General features: G+C 38.9%; 1 protein-coding gene across 1 annotated transcript; it reads left to right on the top strand.

Annotated features, from left to right (window-relative positions):
* The first annotated feature begins 9,017 nt into the window (after nt 1-9,017).
* On the top strand, nt 9,018-19,939 carry LOC145780778 (E3 ubiquitin-protein ligase rnf213-alpha-like). Its single transcript, XM_082592417.1, has 14 exons — nt 9,018-11,732; nt 12,373-12,526; nt 13,035-13,207; nt 13,383-13,516; nt 13,718-13,817; nt 14,152-14,269; nt 15,112-15,317; nt 15,671-15,839; nt 16,264-16,308; nt 16,567-16,644; nt 16,737-16,853; nt 17,405-17,603; nt 17,938-18,067; nt 18,329-19,939. The coding sequence occupies exons 1-14, from the start codon at nt 9,130-9,132 to the stop codon at nt 18,471-18,473; spliced, it is 4,371 nt and encodes a 1,456-aa protein (XP_082448543.1). The 5' UTR covers nt 9,018-9,129; the 3' UTR covers nt 18,474-19,939.
* Nucleotides 19,940-20,999: the final 1,060 nt, after the last annotated feature.

Genomic DNA, 20,999 nt, shown 5'->3' with positions numbered 1-20,999 from the left:
ACATCCGTTTACGTGAACGAAAAGTGCATCCAGAGATTTACGAGGCAATGGACACATTAAAAAGCGTCAACCACATGTCAGAAACACAGGCGGCAGCGGCCGTTGTGACCATCGGCAGTAAGGTTTTTGGTCAAAAATGGAAACTTCATAATGAGTCTCCCGATGAAACAGACAGAGATATGTTGCCTGATAAGCGCAACGTGAAACAGGTGGGGCGAAGTTTAGAAGCTTTGGCGTTAGATGAAATCGTAAAACAGATGATGGACAGCGATGAAAAATCTGCAGTTACGTACGCAGATGACGGATCAAAAAAGCAAGGAGCTGGGTCCTTCTCAGTTCTGGGTGTAACGGTAAATGGCATGTTTCGACCACTACCAACATTGCCAATGGCATCCGAGACTCGTGAAAACCTAGCAGAACTGAAGATTGCCGTGTTAAATGTGTTATCAGCTGCTAGTGGAGTCAACACCAAACTTCTGTTTGAAAAACTTGACTTCATTCTTACTGATCAGACTTCGCACAATCTAGAGGTAGAGAAACTTGTAGCTGAAAGACTTGAGACTGGGCACATCCCTGATCACCTCTTCTGTAATGTGCATCTAACATTGATGTTCAATAGAATAATCACGAGGTTATGGGCAGAGATAGAGAACGCTCTTGGAAAGGACAAAATCTATTCAAAATTCCTTGTTGAAGCAAGTAATACACATTCAAGTGTGACCGAACAAGCACTCGATTGCATAACAAGGCTCGTAAACCACGACTTCAATCATAAGCCTTGGAACAGAGCAGTGGGTTTTGATATCTCCATAGCGCCGAAAAAGAATCTTTCCGTATGTTTAAAAGATGAAAGATTTAATCGGTTGACACTCACTTGCGCTGTAGTTGTTCACCATCTTCAAGACGTGAATAGATTTCTACAAAAATTTCAGCAAGTAACAAACCAGCTCGCTTGTATTGTAAGATGTTTTCTAGAACTAGATTTCATGAGAGTAATGTACGTTGTAGGAGCACTGATTGGATTGCATCTGGTAGAACCTTTTCTATCCCTCACTACGGCAAAAACTACTAAGTATTCAAAGCTAACAGAACCTTTCCAAACACTGAATAAAAACCTTCGTGAAACCGATGCTCAGGCTTTGTTCAATCTCGAACAGCCTGCATTCAACTTCATTTCCCTGGAACGCTTCAACCAGACAACATACAGCCAAGATATCCGTACGTCACTTAGTAAAGCAATTGAAGACACACGTCCTGAAGTGATTAAGGTTCTTACTATGTTATTACTAGGGCAACCAAAAGTCAATAAAGTCAAAATTTTTCTGCCTTGTTCAAAGTTTATAAAACGTCCATAAACTAAATTTCAGGCTGACACGAAGAGAGGTTTCAAAGTTATTAAGTCAAAAAAAGTCAAATTTTATGGTTAGGTCAAAATTTTCTTTTAACATAGTTTTTTTTCTTTCTATTGATATTTTATTAAAGCTACACAGATATTGATTTTTTGTTGCAATTTCTGTTGCTATTTTAACGTAATAATCCTTTTGTTGCAATTTCTGAGGTAATAATCTTGTTTCGCCCACTACTGACGATTGAATATTAGCCAGCTACCCTGCTGTTGATGAGTTGGTTGCCAGGGTAAAAGCAGTGACCATTAAAAACAGGTCACGAAGAGCTAGTTTTACTTTCATTGACCAACCTCCACAGCCAATTGTAACTTAATGGGCCACTTGGTTGAAAGCTGCTTTCTATTATTCAAGAAGTCTACCAGAAGTAAGAAATATTGTGGAAGGCTTCCATGATGGCGCGGCGTGCTCAAGATGCTGTAAAAGCTCTCAATTTAGCTACTCGCCTTGTAGAAATAGAGGAGCAGTACAGTGCATTGTTTGATATACCGGTAATTCAGAAGATGGAAGACAGCCGTTACACCATTCAAGAAGCTTACCAGAAAATGACGTCCCTTGATTTTGGTGTTGATGGCTGCCAAATTGGAAAATATATTCAAGCAAGAATCTCAAGGGATGACAGCAAGTGCTTTGTGAAAATGGGACGAGATGATACTTCACCACATTTATATATCCCGCTGAGGAACTCCCAAGCAACTTCTTTATCAGTAGAAAGAACCTTTTCCATTTTAGGAAAAATTTTGGCGAGAGACAGGAACTTCAACGGCGATAATGTGAAACATCACTTGATGTTGAAGTATAATACTGCAGAACCTTCTCAGTAATTTCGGGATATTTAAAGACACTCCATATTTATCTTTTGCAGTTTTTCGAGTGACTTTCATTACCTGCTCGTTAGCTGTGGTGTCGTTGAGTCTTCCACATTTTTCTTTTATTTTATTAGAAAAAAAGATATCCTTAACTAACGGTTTGATTTCTAATATGCTTTGTATTTGGCATTTGGGTTGCAAACGCAGAAAGTTATTGGTCAAAATTAGGTCAAAATTTGTAAATTATAAAGTCAAAATTTCAAGTTTTTAGGTCAAAAAATTGGTTGCCCTAGTTATTACCAAAACTAGCGGATGGTTTCCAACGCCAGAAAGGGGACATATTTGGATTTGGACTTTCAGATGAGGTATCGGAGATTGCTCTGTCAAGAATGGATTCGAAAAACTAGAAAGTGCCCCTATACACAATCTGGATTCAGAACGGGCGGTAGGATTCATAAATTATGAACTCAAACAACGAGGCGCCAAAAACTTAAAGTGTGCGTCGACTGTTCAAGTAAAGGCCAAATCACAGGAGTTGATAGAATCCAAATCTTCTGGTTCATCCCGACAATATGGCAACATTGCAAAGTTTACGATTCCCGCCATAATGAAAGCCTGGAATGCGCAACAGAAGCATTTGCAACAACAGGGCCTCGACGACAAAGAAATAGCTAATGTAGCACTTGATAAAAGACGAAATAATGATTTAAACGAACTGAAAAAACAAGGCGGTCCTTTTACGAAGGACTCTGATGTGGATGAGATTCTAAATAGTAATATAACAGAGATCGAGAAACAGAAGCGGTTATACCTCGAGATCAGATACGCCCGTGACACTGCACTCTCAGTTCCAAAACAAAGTGACATTTTTCGTTTATTGAAAGACCATAAAAAGTTGCCAGCTTCTGTTTATGGAGCCAATCTGAAAGCTTACCTGAGTAATTTGAGTTGCAAAGCGGATGTTACAATGAATGATTTAAATTCTGTTCTTGACGGCATGAATCTAACAGAGCTGAATACTGTGTTTTATACTAAATTACATATACGTCATAAGTTTGAAAATATGTTGTTATCAGCTTATTTTTCGTTTGAAATAATCATGAATTCGTATTCTACGCCCCCGAAAACCTATAATTCGACATATTACATGACTATGTTTGGTTAAACTTTACGAAAGTACCCATTCTAAGCGCTATTTTGGCCGCCATATTGGATTACCATTATATTGGATTTTTGGAGGTAATTTCTAATGCCATATTTGAACTCACAGACCCCGAAAACTTCTATAGGAGCACCATAAATACCGCCAAAATACACGTCGTTTGGTGAAAAGGCTTAAAAACTCATATTTTGGTGAATTTATGGATACCCCCTTTTCAGGGGGCATGTACATGGGGGTTAGGGTGGTCCAATATGATAATTGTTTTCATATTCCGGATTTGGCTACTACTCCACATATTTTAAGCACCGTACCACGTTGCCATCGTGAAATTCGTCAAATAACACACCCCCCTAATACTCACTGCATGCTCATTGCTCATGGTCACTTGTTGATTCATCTACCCTTGTGCTTGCTTTACATCTAGCCTACTGCAGTTGCTTTGGTAAGAAAAACAACGTATTGGTAACTATTCAACTGTCTTTCCAAACAAGTATTCTTTAAATATGCTCTATATAACATTTCATAACTGTCTTCTGTAGCTGACTGTACAGCTGCACTAAAAAAAAACTTTGTGCAACTTTGAAAAGAATCGCATGTTCAACACGCTACAAACTACCGCCCTGGTAGTGTCGCGAGAATAAGGCAATCGCTGCGAGCCTATGTATCCCCCTTTTTAGATACCCTTGATTTTACCTTTCACATAAATTTGAATTTATAATTCAATGACCTAAAAACACAAATGACGTTTTGGTGATCTTAAAAAAAAAACAATTACAAAACGTCCTTTTAACGTTATAGCAGAAATATAATATGTAGAATCTTATACGCAAAATCAATAGTAGTTTTGCGTGGTATATTCACACCTGAATGCTCGTCTTTTAGCCAGTTTTATATATATATTTCCGCCTTTAAAAACTGTTAAAAACAGCAAAAGCTATAGCAGTTGTGGAAGTTTACCAATCTATCTCTTATTGATTTCTTGTAAAAGAACAGTATGGTTTTGATCTGTCTGAATCCAACGGCATAATTTCAAACTGTTTTATAAAGCAGACCAAATAGGACACTTGATTCGGACAGTTTGTTTTACGTTTTTGATATTTTTTCTCATTTCAAGGGAGATGTTTCATTTACGAAATTGCTTGAACTCCTTCCGTCCGTGACGTGCTTGACACCTCACGAAGTCCGAGATCACATGGAAAATCCTGAAAACAACCCATCAAAGAACAATGTCCTCATGGACAAGGACCTTCTTTTGAACGAGATGTACCAAAGGCCATATCAGTATCTATGGCTGTACGCCAATCATAGAAACTTGGATGATTTTGCTTACACCATACCACGTGCCAATGCCGCCGAGTGTCTAGAAACCCTGTTGAGCTATTGCAGCATTCGTGAACCGTCGTGGTCAGAATTGAGTCACTTTGCAAAGTTTCTGAACGCTCAACTTCGCGATTGCGAGAATTCAATTTATTGTGATGCAACAATCGCTGGAGCGGAATTTGGATTAGCTGGCTTCAAGCAATTCGTTGTTCGCTTTATGATAAGAATGTCGCAGGACTTTGCCACTCCATCACTAAATGAAGATGATGATGAAGTAAGAGCAATGGACACCGGTGAAGATCAAGAGCAAGAGTTATTTGAGCTTCATCAGTTGCGTCGTCGATGGGAGAATGGTTTTCATCCTTACTTATTTTTCAATGATGATCGCGTGTCGATGTCCTTCGTCCACTTCAACGTCAGCGCTCAAGGAGATCTTTGTCATCCCAAAACCAATGAAGTTGTTGAAAATCGCATTATGGCATTGTCATTGGTTCAAGGCTTAGAAACGCAGGGCGTTTTATTACATCACGATTTCGATCTTTTAAACAGAAATGAGAAACTCGCCTGTCTTTGTAGAGTCTTTGGAGTGAATACTGTGTTTGATCCAGACCCGACTTACGAACTGACAACAGACAATGTCTTGAAAATGCTCGCTATTCACATGAGATTCAGATGTGGGATTCCTGTTGTAGTGATGGGAGAAACAGGATGTGGCAAAACAAGAATGGTCGAATTCATGAGCAAATTGAAGCGAGGAAATAACGAAGACATCCAAAACATGGTTGTGGTGAAAGTACATGGTGGCATCACTGTGTCGATTATACAAGAAAAAGTTCGAAAAGCGATTGAATTGGCGAAAGAAAATAAGTCTACTGGTAATTTGGAAACCATGTTGTTTCTGGATGAAGCCAACACAACCGAAGCCATCTACGCCATCAAGGAAATTGTGTGTGATGGAACCGTACATGGAGAGAGATTCCTTGACACAGGTTTGAAGATTGTCGCTGCTTGCAATCCTTACAGAGCTCACTCTCCAGAAGTCATTGCAAACATGGAGCAGGTTGGTTTAGGCTTTCATGTCAAAGCTTGTGACACTTCAGACAAGTTTGCTGGAATTCCAATGAGGCAATTGGTGTATAGAGTCATTTCACTACCACCCAGTATGAAACCTTTGGTATGGGACTTTGGTCAACTGAACAATGACACTGAAGCCATCTACATCAATTTGATGGTTCGTAAACTGCAAGAAAGCATCAAAGCCAATGAAAATATACCTAACAATCTTTCCGCCGATGTGGTTAAAGCCATTTCTTCATCATTAGCTGCATCACAAGTGTACATGCGAGAGAGACGCGACGTTTGCAGCTTCGTGAGTCTGAGAGACGTGGAACGAACGATTCAAAGTTTCAAATGGTTTTACAAACATCTGCTCATTCTCAACCCAATGATAGATTTGCAAATGGAAAAGGCTCATTTTCCCAAGACCAACATCACTTACGGAGTAAGGGCTTTGATCGAAGCTTTGGGAATGTGTTATCACGCCACTCTTCATAAGAGAGAGCCGTACAGAGTGATGCTTTCTCGTCAAATCGGAGAAACGACAAACATACACGTTTCAGAGAAAGACATCCTGAACGAAATTGTAGCTTGCCAAAGCGTTTTTATCAACGAAATCAAGCTTGACAAAGACATTGCAAAGAACGAAGCATTGAGAGAAAATGTCTTCATGATGGTCGTTTGTGCTGAAATGCGAATTCCTCTATTTCTTGTCGGTAAGCCTGGAAGTTCAAAGTCTTTGGCTAAAACCATAGTCACAGACGCAATGCAAGGTCGGAATTCGAGAAGTGAATTGTTCCAGAAATTGAAAGAAATTCATGTTCTTTCTTTCCAGTGCAGTGCTATTTCTGATGCTGTGGGAATCGAAGCGGTGTTTCGTCAATGTGCACACTTGCAAAAAGAACGCGATTTGGATCGTTATGTAGCCACGGTGGTTTTAGATGAAATAGGTTTGGCTGAAGGCTCAAAAAAGATGCCTTTGAAAGTTCTTCATCCTTTATTGGAGAATGCTTCCACTGACAGTGAATTGGTTGTACCCTCCCACTGCAAGGTCGGCTTTGTTGGAATATCGAACTGGGCTCTTGATCCAGCCAAGATGAACCGAGGAATTTTTGTGACTCGTGGAGAACCATCCAAGAATGATTTGCAAAAAACAGCCCAAGCTATTTTTGAATCAGACGAGTTGAAGTTTCAAGTAGCAACTGGCGTGGTAAGTGCAGTCACTGATGCCTACATGGAGATATACAAGGAACAGAAGAAAGAATTCTTTGGTCTGCGAGATTATTATGCTTTGCTGAAAATGCTTTTTGCTAAAGTATCTCAAAACCAAGAGTTGAACTTCATTGAAATTGCTACTGCCGTGATGCGCAACTTCAGCGGGTATTCGAAAGATGTCTTGCCGGTTTTCAAGCACCACTGCATGAAAGTGTTTTCAGATGTTCAACCACCTCGCATCTCAGTAACGAAATTGATTTACAGCAACTTGAATTCCCAGTTTGAAAGTCGATTTCTGTTGCTTTTGACAAAGCAGTATTCCGCTGTCAGTCTCCTGCACGAAGTTATGGGAAACATCAAAGACTATCAAGTCGTTTTTGGCTCTAGCTTTCCCCACGATCACGACTACACTGAAGTCTGCAGGAACATCAACAGGATTAAGGTTTGCATGGAAACAGGACGAGCAGTTGTGCTTCTCAATCTCAGGGATCTTTATGAATCTCTGTATGACGCTTTGAACCAACATTATGTAACTTTTGCTGGACAGCGTTATGTTGATCTTGGCTTGGGTGGTCATCGAGTTAAATGCAGGATTGCCACTGGATTTCGATTAATTGTGATCGAAGAAAAGGAAATTGTTTACGACGAGTTTCCGATCCCACTCATCAACAGATTGGAGAAGTACGTGTTTGAGATGAACAGTGTTTTGACTCCTAATCAAATCACTATCGTCAACCGTTTGAAGAATTGGATCAAACGATTTTCTAAAATTGATTTACCCAGATACCACGGAAAATCTTTTACGAAAGAAGATGCTTTCGTTGGTTACAAAGACGATACCGCTGCTTCTGCACTGTTGTCTGTTGACGAAAACGGCGCTGACAGTTTTGAAGCTGCCCAAAACATGTTGCTTCAGACAGCTTCACTGGATGGGATATGTCGCCTTCAAAAATCCGACTTGCACAGCGATGCTGAAAAGTTTATGCAAATGTACATGTTGCATCAAGTCCACGATACGTTATGGGTTCTGTTAAAGCAAGAACTCGAACGGAAGAATCAAGTGTTAGTTTTTGAAATTGCTTCATTTTCCCAAGTACTCAATGAGAAAGATCGCAAGCAGTTGCAAAGCTTGCTCCACCTCACAGGGAAGCAAATCATGCTTGTCACCCTCCAGCAGTTTCAAACCGAGCAAGAATTTTCTGGAAGGCTAGATGAATTTTTCAGCTTTATTGAATCACGAAGTATTGCAGTTGAGGAAAGCGGAAATATTGCAGACAAACAAAACTCATTTGTTTTGCTCATTCAATGCCCACAAGCTGACTTGAATGGAAATCTGATTGCGTGCGCCAAGTATTCTGCAATCAATAAGCTTAAAGAGTTTAAGCAGAGAAATAGAAATTTACATTGCACACTAATTGTTTGCTTTCTTTTTACGTTGGAAAGACGTAATGTCTCTCAGAAGCACGAGGCTTCTTTTACCAGTTTCCACTCTCAAGGTTGCATTTCGGTCTATGTTGATGAGCTGCGGCCGAAACGTGAACACATTTCTGTTGTTAGCAAATTGTGGGACATGACCATATCTGAAATACTAGTCTTCGCAATGGAGAAGGCGGACACCGACGACTGCGTTGTTGATGTAAAACGTTTGCTTTTAGAAAGCATTCCAGAAGCTATGGCCAAATTGAGAAATGAAGTTGCCACTCAAGACAAAAATCGTATACAACTTGTCACTACTCTCTGCTGTAATAGTGAGATTTCGGGACCGTTTTTCGAGATTCTTTTCAAACAAGTTCTTCGCATTGTTCAAGATCGTGAACGCCAATTGGATACAAGAGAAAAGTGGATTGTGGAAGAAGCTTGTTCAGCACAATCCTTACAGGAAGGAGGTTCGTTTAGAAATGCGCTTTGGCTCCGTCTTCGAAAAACTGTCGCTTTAGCTCTAGCCAAGATCGTGAGGGTGGCAGATGCTGACAACAACTTGGAGCTAGTCACAGATCTCTCTGGTGACAATCGCGCAGTTGCCAATCTCTGGTTTGAAATTTTTGCTTCGGGACACATTTGTGATTTTCAAAGCTTAAGTGGTGCATCATCGTCCACTTTTAACGTTCCAGGAAAACTGAACTTTGATTGTGAATTTCCTTTTGCACGAACCATTCATGACATCATGAACAAAGAGTGGATGTTAGCTGCAGAAAGTAACGCTATCGACAAAGAGAAACTGTTTGCCGATAAAATTGAGGCTTCTCCATTGGGCGGAGTGTTAAACGCCTCGGAACGGATCGGTCTGATCGCCATCAACCGATTCGTGCATGATTTGGTTCATTTGTTGTACAGGCCGCAGTCCACAGTGGCTTACCATGAAGAGGAATATAGAGTTCTGAAAGAATGTGTTCTGGCAATGTTCAAGGCGATTCGAGACACGGCAGGAAAACAATGGGATAATGCCCTGGTGGAGTGCTTTGTCATTTCAAAGAATATTTTGAAATCTTTGTTGGAGTTTTCAGAAGTGATTTCTGCTTGCCCAGAAATTTTGTGTGAAAGTGATAGCTGGATAAAATTGCAGGCTAAAACAACAAACTTTACAGCTCATCAATCTGCATTTTCCAGTTTAATTGAGAAACTGCAAAAGGAAGCAAAAGACAGCTTTGGAGCAATTAACTCGTGCAACCAATGGAAGTCACGTGTTGTCAGTGTAAAACAGTTTGCTCAAAAAATGTTGCCGTTTGCCGATGCTGAAACCCTAAAAGATTGGAAGCGAATTATCTTTGTTGAAATTTTCCTTGATCAACTTGTTCCATCATCCGTCAATGACACTGTCATCAATTATTACTTGAAACCTTTATCTCGACAGGCTCGATTGTTGTGGGTTGCCACAAGCAAAATAAAAGATTTAACTAGTCTTCAGTTTTTTAAAATTGTCATGAAAACCTTGCAGAGTTGCAATAAAGAAATTCGCGCTAAACTTCTTTGTTCGTGGAACGATGTCAAATGTAAAACGTGCAGAGCAGATAACCTGATTGATCCAGTCCTGCTCCCATGTGGTCACTACATTTGCTTCAGATGTGTTTCTGTGAAGCCTGATAGCAGTTGTCCAAACTGCAGACGAAAAATTGTAGATCCAGATACTCTGAGGCCATTGAAGCTTACGCGTGGACAGGAAAAAGAGTTGGGGGTTTTTAAGTCTGCTTGCACCAGTTTCTTCCTGGAATACCTTTCGACTCTTTGCTTTCCTTCACCTCAAAGTTCCCAAGATTTCCAACTGCCTCCCGTTGATGACAAGATTTATTTGGCTCTTGAAGAACTTGTGATTTGTGATAACAAAACCAAAACAATGTCACCATTGATTGGCAATTTGGACTCAAACCCGACAGCCCGATCATATATTCTCCAACTTCTTTTACGTTGTGATGCAAACTTGGTCGAACATCAACTGGAAGGACACTTCAAGAAGATGGAAGCAGTTTTGCAGGATGCATCTATACTCATGGGAATCTACATCCAATGCAAACAAGACATTTTGCGAAATCGATCATTTGCTGAAAGTGACGAAGAAAATCAGACATTCTTGAGATTTGCGAATAATCTGTTCCGAGAGAGTGTAACGTTGCTCTCACACTCGGATCAGTTCAGTCAGATTCAGCAGCTGGACATCTCATCACAACTGCAGTTTGTGGCAAAGTTCGTTGTATCTTGCGTGGTGACATTGAACAGAGAGCGAGATACTCAGAGTCAGGAAATGCATGGGATGTCACGCTTCATCAAACATGTGTGCAAAACTTGCTCAGGACCAAGATTCCTCGTTTTTCGACAGTTTATAGTTAAAAGCCTGTGTCGTCGCCACGGCATTGATGCATTTAACATCTTGCTTGCAGACAATACATTAAGAACGCTTGTTCCACAAAACCTCATTCCTGCTCAAGACTGCGCGAACGAAGACTGTTATCTTCAGTCAGACCTGCTTGTTCTATCTGGGGAAGGATATGTGAAGATAAAGACACTGGTTTTGGATATTGCACAAGAAGAAGATATTCCTGCTACCATGAATGAAATCGGAAATGAACTTCAACATTCTCCAGACAGAATGATGCAAACTCTGCTTGCTCTCGCTGTTTGGACTTCCCACAGCGACGAAACAAATGCAACAAGGCGAGATGTGTTTCACCAAGCTATGGAACAAGCAAAAGATTACTTCAATGACAATGTCAAACCTAACTTTTTTCTTGGTATTACTCAAGGATTCGCGAATGTGTTAAAGTGCGGCAACGCTTCCCCACAACTTCGGTACAAATTGGTTGAACTTGTCACAATGTTTGGGGTCAGTGTACTTGGCAACCAAACTGTTCTCCTTCGAGATTTTAGTGAATTAGCACAAAATCCTGGTCACCTCGCACAGCTTTACTTGCCTGCCATGCCGGATTCGAACTTCGCCGCTGTTCGTCAGGTTCTTGCAGCTCAAGGTAACCCAAGAATGCACTTATGTCCAAATGGCCATCCCTATTACATCGGTGAATGCACAAGACCTATCCAACTTGGCAAGTGCATTCAATGTGGCGTACCAATAGGCGGACAGGGTCACAAATTACTTGCTGGCAACCGAGTTGGAGAAATGACAGAGGAATCCCAGGTTGGGTACAAGCTCAAGCATCCAGACGATCGAAGCATCACAACTCCGGAAAGAAAACTGACTAAGCTCTCGGTCTGTGCGACAAGGGTTTTCCTCCACGCGGCGATGTTGCTCAGTGCGCGAAATGGAAACAACTTAACCGGGTAAGTGAATGATGATCCAGTTTTGAAAGAACACATATTAAAGTATTTAAGGCAACTCTGTTTTCCAGTTTTTTGTTGTTGTTTTTTTTGAAAATTACAAAATAAAGTTGCTACCATAAAACAAATAGTCCGCGTAAAGAAAGATAAGTTTTGTACTGAGAGAGTGAGTTGTTTGAGTTTTTTCTTATTGTACTAAATTTTAAATGCATTTTCTTATAGATTACTTTTGTAAAAACACGTATTGAAGTACTTTATGTCAATGTTATTTTTCTTTAAGTAGAGTAGCTCCCATAAAACAAATAGTTCACATAAACAATAATAAGTTTTGTAGGCTCTTGAAAAAAGGTTTGTCAGGGAAATGAGTGATCAATGATCATGCTAAATTGTAGAAGAAACAATGTTTGCAAGGAAGTAATCTTCTGTTCTGCACTTGACATTAATTAACTATTAAGTGTGGAGAAGTTTAGATATTTTTCGAATTCATAAGCTAACTTGCAGTTTCGAGAATTTTTACCATTTTTCTTCTAACGTGTTGTTCGCAGTGCACTCTTGCTGGGTTTACATCTTCATTTCCCGATTGTTTCATCAAGGTTTGTATAATTCCCAACAAAAAAAGATAAAATGTATCAAATATTAACAGATTCATCAACGTCAGAGGAGGACAAAACGAAATCTTCACATTTCTCCTGCAACACATGATGAAAGATCTGGATGAGCTTTCCAAGTGTCTTGGAAGGAGCATTGATGACACTTTTATCGTTATGCACCAAATTGTTCATAGAATGAGAAATCAGGTTGATTAATGTTAAACTTAACTTCTCCTTTTAAAAAACGCAGACTGAACTGATTTACTTTTACAAGTAGATAAAAAAAAATGTTTGGAACTTCTGCATGTGTGATCAATACACTCTCCAGTCCATAGCTTTGGGTGCTTATTTGCAGGGTTTCTTACGAGGTTTGATTTTTTCGGTATCAATTCTTTAAATGTTTTTAAAAACGTGTATTTCTCAAACTCTTGTATGGAAACAAACCCAACGATGTCAGACTTTTCACAATGTTTTAATCAGCAGATATTGTTTACATCGTGTGCTAGGTAGGTTTAGTGTAATAAGAACTTTATCTCTTCACCTCCCGATGCCTAATTCTACTCTGATACCCAAAGTATTTCACTGGTGTACTAAATATATTGGTTGCCACTCCACTGTTTGTATAAAGCCTATTAATTTGTTTTGAGTTTGTGTAATGTTTCATTCAAAAAAGAAGTGGAAATGTTATGTAATGTTAAACTGTTGGTACTTTTAGGCCTCACTTCATCATCAGCTCAACCTGCGCACCATGGCGGGCAGAGAAGCTTGGGAGGAAGAATTCCAAAACCTCTATTTAGCTCCCGTCTTTACTGAAACTACTGACGTCATCGCTCGTGCTCAAGCTGTTCTCATTGACGCCGGAAAACTTTCTGAAAAGCCGCTGGAAAGGTATCAGAGGTTTTACTAACTTCAAAGTATCCACAAACGAACCCTAGGATAGATGATTACTATTTTTGATAAATATATGTATCACGAAGCATCTGAGCAACTTCCGAGGGAGGCCATTTATTCTTGAACATGGTTTGCTTTTGGTGAAAAATTATTTTTGTCGTTTTCATCGCAGACTTGTATATGAGCTGAAAGAGGACGACGATGCACCTCGAGGTGTTGTGCAGTGGGACTGCCCCAGTTTATGGAAATACCGAATCCACGCTGATTTGCAACATTTAAGGCAAACCTTGGAAATGGTTGGTCAAGGTACGGCATCGCATACCGTCATTTTGGTATTTTGAACCTGGTTTTAGGTTTACAATCAACATTGCAGAAACTAAAGTTTCTGCAAGTTTCCAAGGTATTAGTTTTGTTCAGATTGATCAACTACCTCAATATAACTTTGTTCTTAGGAATGACGTCGTGTGAATGCAAGATGATTAGCTACTTTTTCTTTCTCTTCTACAGGTGAAGGAGCTGCCTTGAAAGCGATCGTGAACACTGAACACTTGAACTTGCTTTGTCACCTTCATGAGATCGTGCTGGTTCAGTCTGCACTGATTGCCAGGTACGTACTGGAAGTGCTGATCAAGACGCTGGATAAGCTGCAGGCTTACAGATGCCTGTGCTAGTGTACTGGCATCATATAATATCGAGTACACTACGCCACTTTTAGAAGTCTTGAAAAAAATTTGTCTTTTGTTTCCTGCTTTGATTTTATTTATTGCTTTTCATTGTCTCATTTTTGCAACGTGAAAGAACAACATTGCAAGTGTCCACGTCTCTTGATCTGTTGCATTCCTTTTATTTTTGAAGCTGACCATCTTTTGATAGGGATAGAACATTAGATGATAATTAAATCAACCTGAAATCGATGTGGCTTGTACTGTTACTCGTTGCAGGTATCGCCAAAAAATTGACATGGCAGACGCCGACGAAATAACTCTCCAAAACTATTTAGAAGAGGAAAATTATTTCTTTGAAGATCGAATAAATCGATACTTGAATCTGTGGAACAAGGTAATTTTAATGTAATTGTGGCAAATTGGTTTTCAATTTGCCTTCTGGCCTCTGGATTGCTCATGCTCATATATATATATTGTCACAACTCACAATCAATATGCGTAGTCCCGCGTCAGGGGGGACTGGGGACATTATTGTCCTAGAATAGGTGAACTATTTTATTGTGTAATTCTGTTGTGGTGTTTCGTCGATTGCTGATCTATGCAACCTTAAATTACGCAATCTTTTATTACGAAACCTATACTACTAGAAGATTCTGCATTTCGTGCTACTCTCGAAACATCTTTTGACTTGTTGACCAGAAGAATGAGTTCTTGTGATGTAATATTACCCTGGTCTCTGGAAGCTTGTGGTCAAAGCAAACCTGCTATAAATAGCCGCTTGATTTGAGTATGATTATTAGAGTTGTGTATTGTGGGGATTAGAAGTTGTAACGAAAGTGTGTTGAAGATGATACTAGAGTTTTAGCCGATATTGAATAGATTGTGAAAGTGGTAGTTATTGCCAATTGTAAAGTAGCTGGTGCAAGTAGTACTGTGTAGTTATGTTGAAATCGACATAGACGTTTGCTGTTCATAATTTGATTTCTGTACGTGCTGGAAATAGTGAACCCTTTGTTTAGTCCTTCAAGGATTTCATCTATCAGCTCACAAGTAAAACTATTCGACAATTTATTTGACTGTTTAACGTTTGATATCCCAATAAACTACGTCATCAATCTTTCCAAAGTCTCTTTACGTGTAAGAGAAAAAACAATGTGACATATATACACCTATGTTTATTTTATTTGTTATTCAACAATACAATTTGATCGAACGTTGGATCGACTATGTCTGCAGATACGGCTTTTAAGGCCCAATGCTGAGCGACACAATGTGCCACTGTCTTACTTCGATGAAGACATGACTCTCGACAGTCCCATTTCCATGTGCCTCCCCACCCGACGCGGCAAAGGTCTATGCGCTTTTTTGATGGTGGATTATTTGGTGGATATGCAAAACCGTCTCCTACATCAATGCAGGGAGCTAATTGCTCCTCCTCCCAGGTTAGATGGTGATATTCCGTTTGTCTACATTTTCCGTATCAGAGGATTGGATGTAACTTTTTATTTTACGTAGCAAATCTTGTTTGACGATATGCACTTGCAGTATGTAGATAGAAAACACTTGATCTGACCAAAAGCTTTTGTTTGGTATGGACTATTGGACTGCCATTTGTTATGCATTGATCCCTTGCAGTTCTAAACTCTCTAAACTGTGAAGCTGTACTAAGTAAGCTTATTTAACCTATAGTAAGTGATAGCTCTAAAGTTCCGTCTGCCCTTTGACATTGCAGTGTTCAGTACGAACAGCTTGATATCACTTCTTTGGCTCATCTTCAAACGTCACTTCGTTCCAGGTTTGACGTCATCGACGTGGGAGACCTTTCAGTTAAAGATGTCGTTTGTATCAACGAGAATCTGGACTTGTTGCCTTTGCTTCTTGAAAATTCTCAATATGAAACATCAGTTGGCAACGCAGGAGCCAGTCACAACATCACCTACAATTTGGGTTTAATGCAGAAAAAGGTGAATGACAGATCCTTTATTTTTACATAAATCGTCATCATTGATTGCGTTTTACATGGGATTAAATTTTATCACCAATCTCCATCAGGTGGAGTAGGTCTATAATAAAATTTATATTGTTATGTTTGTCAAGAACTGTCCTCTTACTGCCAAGGTCTAACTAACTAAAGGTACATGTCTAAAAAAAGAACTTTGGAAAACAGTCTAAGCATTTTAAAAGCATAATGACTTGAGCAAAAGTTTTGATTTATTGTGTTAAGTTGGATGAGCATCATTTCCAGTAATGTTGTTGTAAGCGAGTTGTATTTTTGTTGGTTAAATGTTTTGGCTGATTAGGAATTAATAAAGATTTTCTTAACGCATAGTGTCAGCCCAGTCTACCAACTGATTTCACAAATTTTAAAATTTTATTCTTCGAAATCAGGTAATGGAAAAATTTTTTGTGGGAAAATCGTTTATCAAAGAAGAGGTGAGTGTCTTCTATGTCAATCAGTTTCTGTTTGCGTTGCCATGTACTGTTTATTGCTTAGTTTATTTTAACTGACCACACACACATCTAAATGACAAGAAGTGTGGCTATTTCAAAAAATACTAGTATTTACTTGTGTATTGGCTTGTCTAGTAATGGCTAACAAAACCACGTTCAAAAACTTTCGTCCCCATATACAAAATATTACTGAAGGGTTTCAAAAGTTAATTTTGTTTATTCATTTTTTTATTTTGTCAGACAATTCCACTGATGCAGTATCCTCTAGACATGGGACTCGCCAAGGATTATGAAGCAGTTCAGAATAGCCATAAGCAGGTATTTAAGTCAAGTCTACTCTTAGTTTTCATGCCACACATCCATGTGATATGATGAGAGTGAAAAAATCACCGTAAAACTTCTGTTTTCAGATTCCGCTTTCTCGGAAGTTGATCCAAGACATTGACGCGTTTGTGGACAACGCTATGACGTCAAACGTCTGCGAAGCTGTGAGAACACTCACTTTAGTTATTCAATTCCTGGCTAAGGTTGGTCTTTGCATCAGCCTACTTGCTTCGGCTGCCACTTTTCAGTGTAATCACTACTGTACACACAGAGTTGTATGCAAAATTTTTCGTTTCACTTCAATACAGTATATTTTATACCGATTATTTTTACATTAGTGTTCAAAATGTTAATTTTTAATTAATTTTTGTGATAACATGCGTCTAAATAACCAAAAAGGTGTCTAGACACAATTTTTATTTGATTTATGTTGAAATATCGTTTACCAAGCTTCAGATTTTATTGGGAGATTTAATGCTGAAAAGAAGACTGACGTTAAATTAGAGAAGTTGATATTTGACATTTGTTGGTAAATTAACTACGAATACCAAACTCATGTTCAGCAAACGTTTCGAAAACTATACTGTCTTCATCTTCAGTGCTATAGCACTGAAGATGAAGACAGTATAGTTTTCGAAACGTTTGCTGAACATGAGTTTGGTATCTACATTTTGGGCTCTTTATTTTTTGATTAGATTAACCAGGCGTTCCAACCATTTTGCTCCTAACTACGAATGTTTCTTGATATTTTCAGGGAAGCACAACTTTACCGGACCAAGCTATTTGTGATTATGCCGAAAAAGAACTTTTGCTTCCGCCTGATGAAATTGAAATGCTTCCTCGATCTGCACAAATCCATCACTGTCTGGCGCTGTATGAAAGATTGTCGTGGCACAGGTCGAGAAGATTGGTCGCCAACGGACAAAATCCGTTCGAAAACATTATTACGTCAGGTAAGTAAGATTCAACAAAGAGAATATGATCTGTCAATACTTGTCATGAAAGATCTTGAAAAATGATAAAATTGGCCTTTCGTTTCTTCATTGTTTAATGTTTATGCTTGCCTGGCAAGACAAGCCATGTTAAACCTTCAATCATTAATTTTTGACGGCAATAACTTCTTTAGTCTTGTTAGCTTATTTGGCACTTCCGTGTGTTGTACAATATTTCGACTAATATCGTTTCAATTTACGCTTGGTAATCAACTTCTCTTTTGTCACTACAAGAGTTAAGGTTGTAAATGCATCAAGAATGACGATAAGTGTTAAATATGTTTCAAATATTCAGCTGAGGACATCGAAGATGAAAATGTGATTGACAAGCTTCGCGGGGAGTTGACTAAAATGAAGGTTGATCGACTTCAGTTGGAACTCAACGCTCTCTTGATGTTCGGCCCGGAAGTTGAAGCTCACTGGAGGTATGAAATAACACACATTAAGAAAAACACCAGTTATGTTTTACATCCATGGCGCTTCTGTATATAATACGATGCAACTTTGCACAAATCCTCGTCTTCTGGTTTATAATTTTCCTATCAAGAAGACGAAGTGCGTTGAAAAATTGTTGCTTTATAGTTGGCCAACGTTGCTGAAACTTTGTAATTTCATCTTTCGTTAACCACTAGCTTCGACCTAGAAGCCACAAATGTTTGTCCCAAATAAAAACATCATTTATTTAGACTTGGGAGTGACGTGTTACTTGCATACTTGGACGGAAAGCATGATGACGTGGACAATTCCTGGTGTGAGCAAATACCAGAAGAAATCTTGTTCAAAAATTCTGTTCACGTTTTTTACTTGTCAATGGAGGTTACCGTGAAGTGATCTTATCGATGATAGTAGCCTACCATCTTTAACAGTATTCGCATTATAATTTGATATATCATGAGTAGCGAACCTATATTCTTCATTATATATTTTCATTGATTTTGATTTGTTTAATTTTTTTTTTTTTGCAAACTGACTTTGTCTTCGACTGCACAACCTGCGCCTAATTGGCGTCGTCGATGTGTGACTGAGTATGTTTTGTTTGATTCCACTGTTTGTGATGAAGACTTTCACTTCATTACACACTTCCTGGAAGTTACCCATTGATACCTTCAGTTTGACATAACATCTTTTTCATATTGTGCACTTTTAGCTATTCCGATTGTCAGGGTTGGAAGTAACGACTAGTTGTCACTATTCGATAGCGTTATTCGTTGCTTTCTGAATATCGAATGCTTATACCCATTCCTTTTAAAAATAAATATCGAATGCGCGTTATTTACTGCTTTTTTATGCAAGCAACGAAATCATTATTTGTTTTTCACTAATCGATATTTAGGAGACCTGCTGAATCATTTTTTTGTTCACTTACTTCGTCGTCAAAACGAGTTTGCGAGGTTTAGTTTTCGGATTACTATCCGACCTAGTCCCCTTTCGGTTTTCGAACTTTAAAGGATTAAGGAAAATTTTGCGGCAACACAGTTCAGAAAAACCATGCTAGTGAGAGTCGTTAACAGTGTTGCCAACCTTGCGGTTTTCCCGCAAGTTTGGGCTTGTTTTTTTCAAGTTTGCGTTTTTTTTTAGTTACAGGTTGCTTGTTTTTGGACTTGTTTTTTTGGCCAGTCAAACTTTTTTTTATCTTGTTTTTGACACTGAAATTGCGAGTTTTTTATTGTAGTCAACATTGTATCCCTTCTTTTCAAGATAATTATTGCTTGGAATGGCGTAAACAAATGTCATTCTTGATATAAACGTGATGTACATGTATGGACTGCAAAGGTTGTATTTTTAACTACTAAACTGCAAAATTTTCAAACTGCTAAACGGCGTGCTTTATGCTAATTGGTAGCCTATAGGTTGCAAATTATTGGGCTTGTTTTTGTGTTGATTTGCCTGTTTTGGGCTTGTTTTTTAGTTTCACTTGCTTGATTTCAAAAAACAACCTGGCATCACTGGTCGTTAAATACGCAAATACAATAAAATACAATATTTTTAGTAATTGCTATTCATTGCTTTTTTTAATTATCGATAGCGGAAAGTCATTGCTTTTTTGGGCACTATCGAATAGTGAAATAGTCATTGCTTTTTGACTAACGACTTCCAACCCTGCCGATTGTGCATTGTAACCAGTGTATAAATTCGACTATTGCTTTATTATTCTTTAACTATCAACAGCTTCCCCATTTTTTCATCGTGATGTCATCACTACTTGCTTTTCTGATTTTTATTTTATATCGCACTTTTGCCTTTGTTCAAATCAATTTGATTGTATTCAAATACTATTACAATTCAGTTCGGTTTGTTTTGATTTCTGACTACCACAACAACAAAAACAATATATGCCAAACATAGCAGAGGTCTAGAAAAAGGTAGAAGCGACAATTGAGTTCAAATACGACTCTGTTGTTTCGGAAAAGTACGCCTAGATCTCACAAGTTCTTTTCAAAGTTTTCGAAATATGCTGGACAACCTAAATAGGCTGTTATTAGCAAAGATGGGCAGTTGTGCGCTACATTTTCATCGCGTTACATTCGTCCGCCCCGATAGCTCAGTTGGATAGCGCGTGACTTCGTGAACGAAGAAGCTTCAAGATCAAGCGGCGCAGGTTCGACTCTTGGAGTGCGCGCTTGAGCAACGTATTCTGAGGATTGCTCTCCATTTAGCGACACCCAATGGATGGGATAATTCCCCGGCAACTAGGCCTACATTTCAACAATAGAAAATTTCACTCTGTCAATCTCGGTAACCGGCCCTGCGTCAAAAGCCTCTACAAGTATGCAAAACTACCAGGATTAACCAATCAAGGCTTTGTCGGTCCGAGGATAAAGATGCAAAACCAACCACTTTTGTTGGAATAACGGTGCTGCTTTTTTTCAGTGTAGCGGAGAAGCGCTACATTTCTTTCAGTCACACTCCCGCTACTTTCCGATTTAAGATGAAAAAATGACTTGTATTTGGAAACTTTTTTACACTGTAGAAACAATGCGTGAAAAAATCAAAGCAGAATCATTCAACCATTGCTGGAAAACATCAAGCTAGGTTGATACCAGCAACACCAGTCACGATAAGTTCAACCAGGGTGAAATCAAGAAAACAAATTTTGACCTCTTACATCCCTTGTAGCTACACTCAGGGGCGGATGCCCCCCTGCCCTTAATTTTTCTATGGATGATAGCAATGGTGCCCTTTTAAGGTCATGTAAGCTACTTCACATTTTGCAATACGATTTTTTAGGACTAACAATTTCAGCTATTTGCTTTTAGCCTAATTATAACTTTTCATTTCTGCCTCAAAATAATATTCACGACACAAAATTCTGTACCACAGAGGTTAGCCTACATCAGCGTGGTCCAACTACAGGCC

The sequence above is a fragment of the Aplidium turbinatum genome, chromosome 1, assembly GCF_918807975.1.
Source record: "Aplidium turbinatum chromosome 1, kaAplTurb1.1, whole genome shotgun sequence".
In the NCBI taxonomy this organism is placed as follows: domain Eukaryota; kingdom Metazoa; phylum Chordata; class Ascidiacea; order Aplousobranchia; family Polyclinidae; genus Aplidium; species Aplidium turbinatum.
Note: the sequence above shows the minus strand (reverse complement) of the source record. Positions and strands in the feature narration are given on the sequence as shown.

Bases quoted from the DNA above. Each gene is read 5' to 3' on its own strand.
- LOC145780778 (XM_082592417.1), top strand. From the start codon at position 9,130: ATGAACAAAGAGTGGATGTTAGCTGCAGAAAGTAACGCTATCGACAAA. The intron at 11,733-12,372 runs GTAAGTGAATGA...AAATATTAACAG, and splicing joins AATGGAAACAACTTAACCGG to ATTCATCAACGTCAGAGGAG. The intron at 13,517-13,717 runs GTACGGCATCGC...TCTCTTCTACAG, and splicing joins CTTGGAAATGGTTGGTCAAG to GTGAAGGAGCTGCCTTGAAA.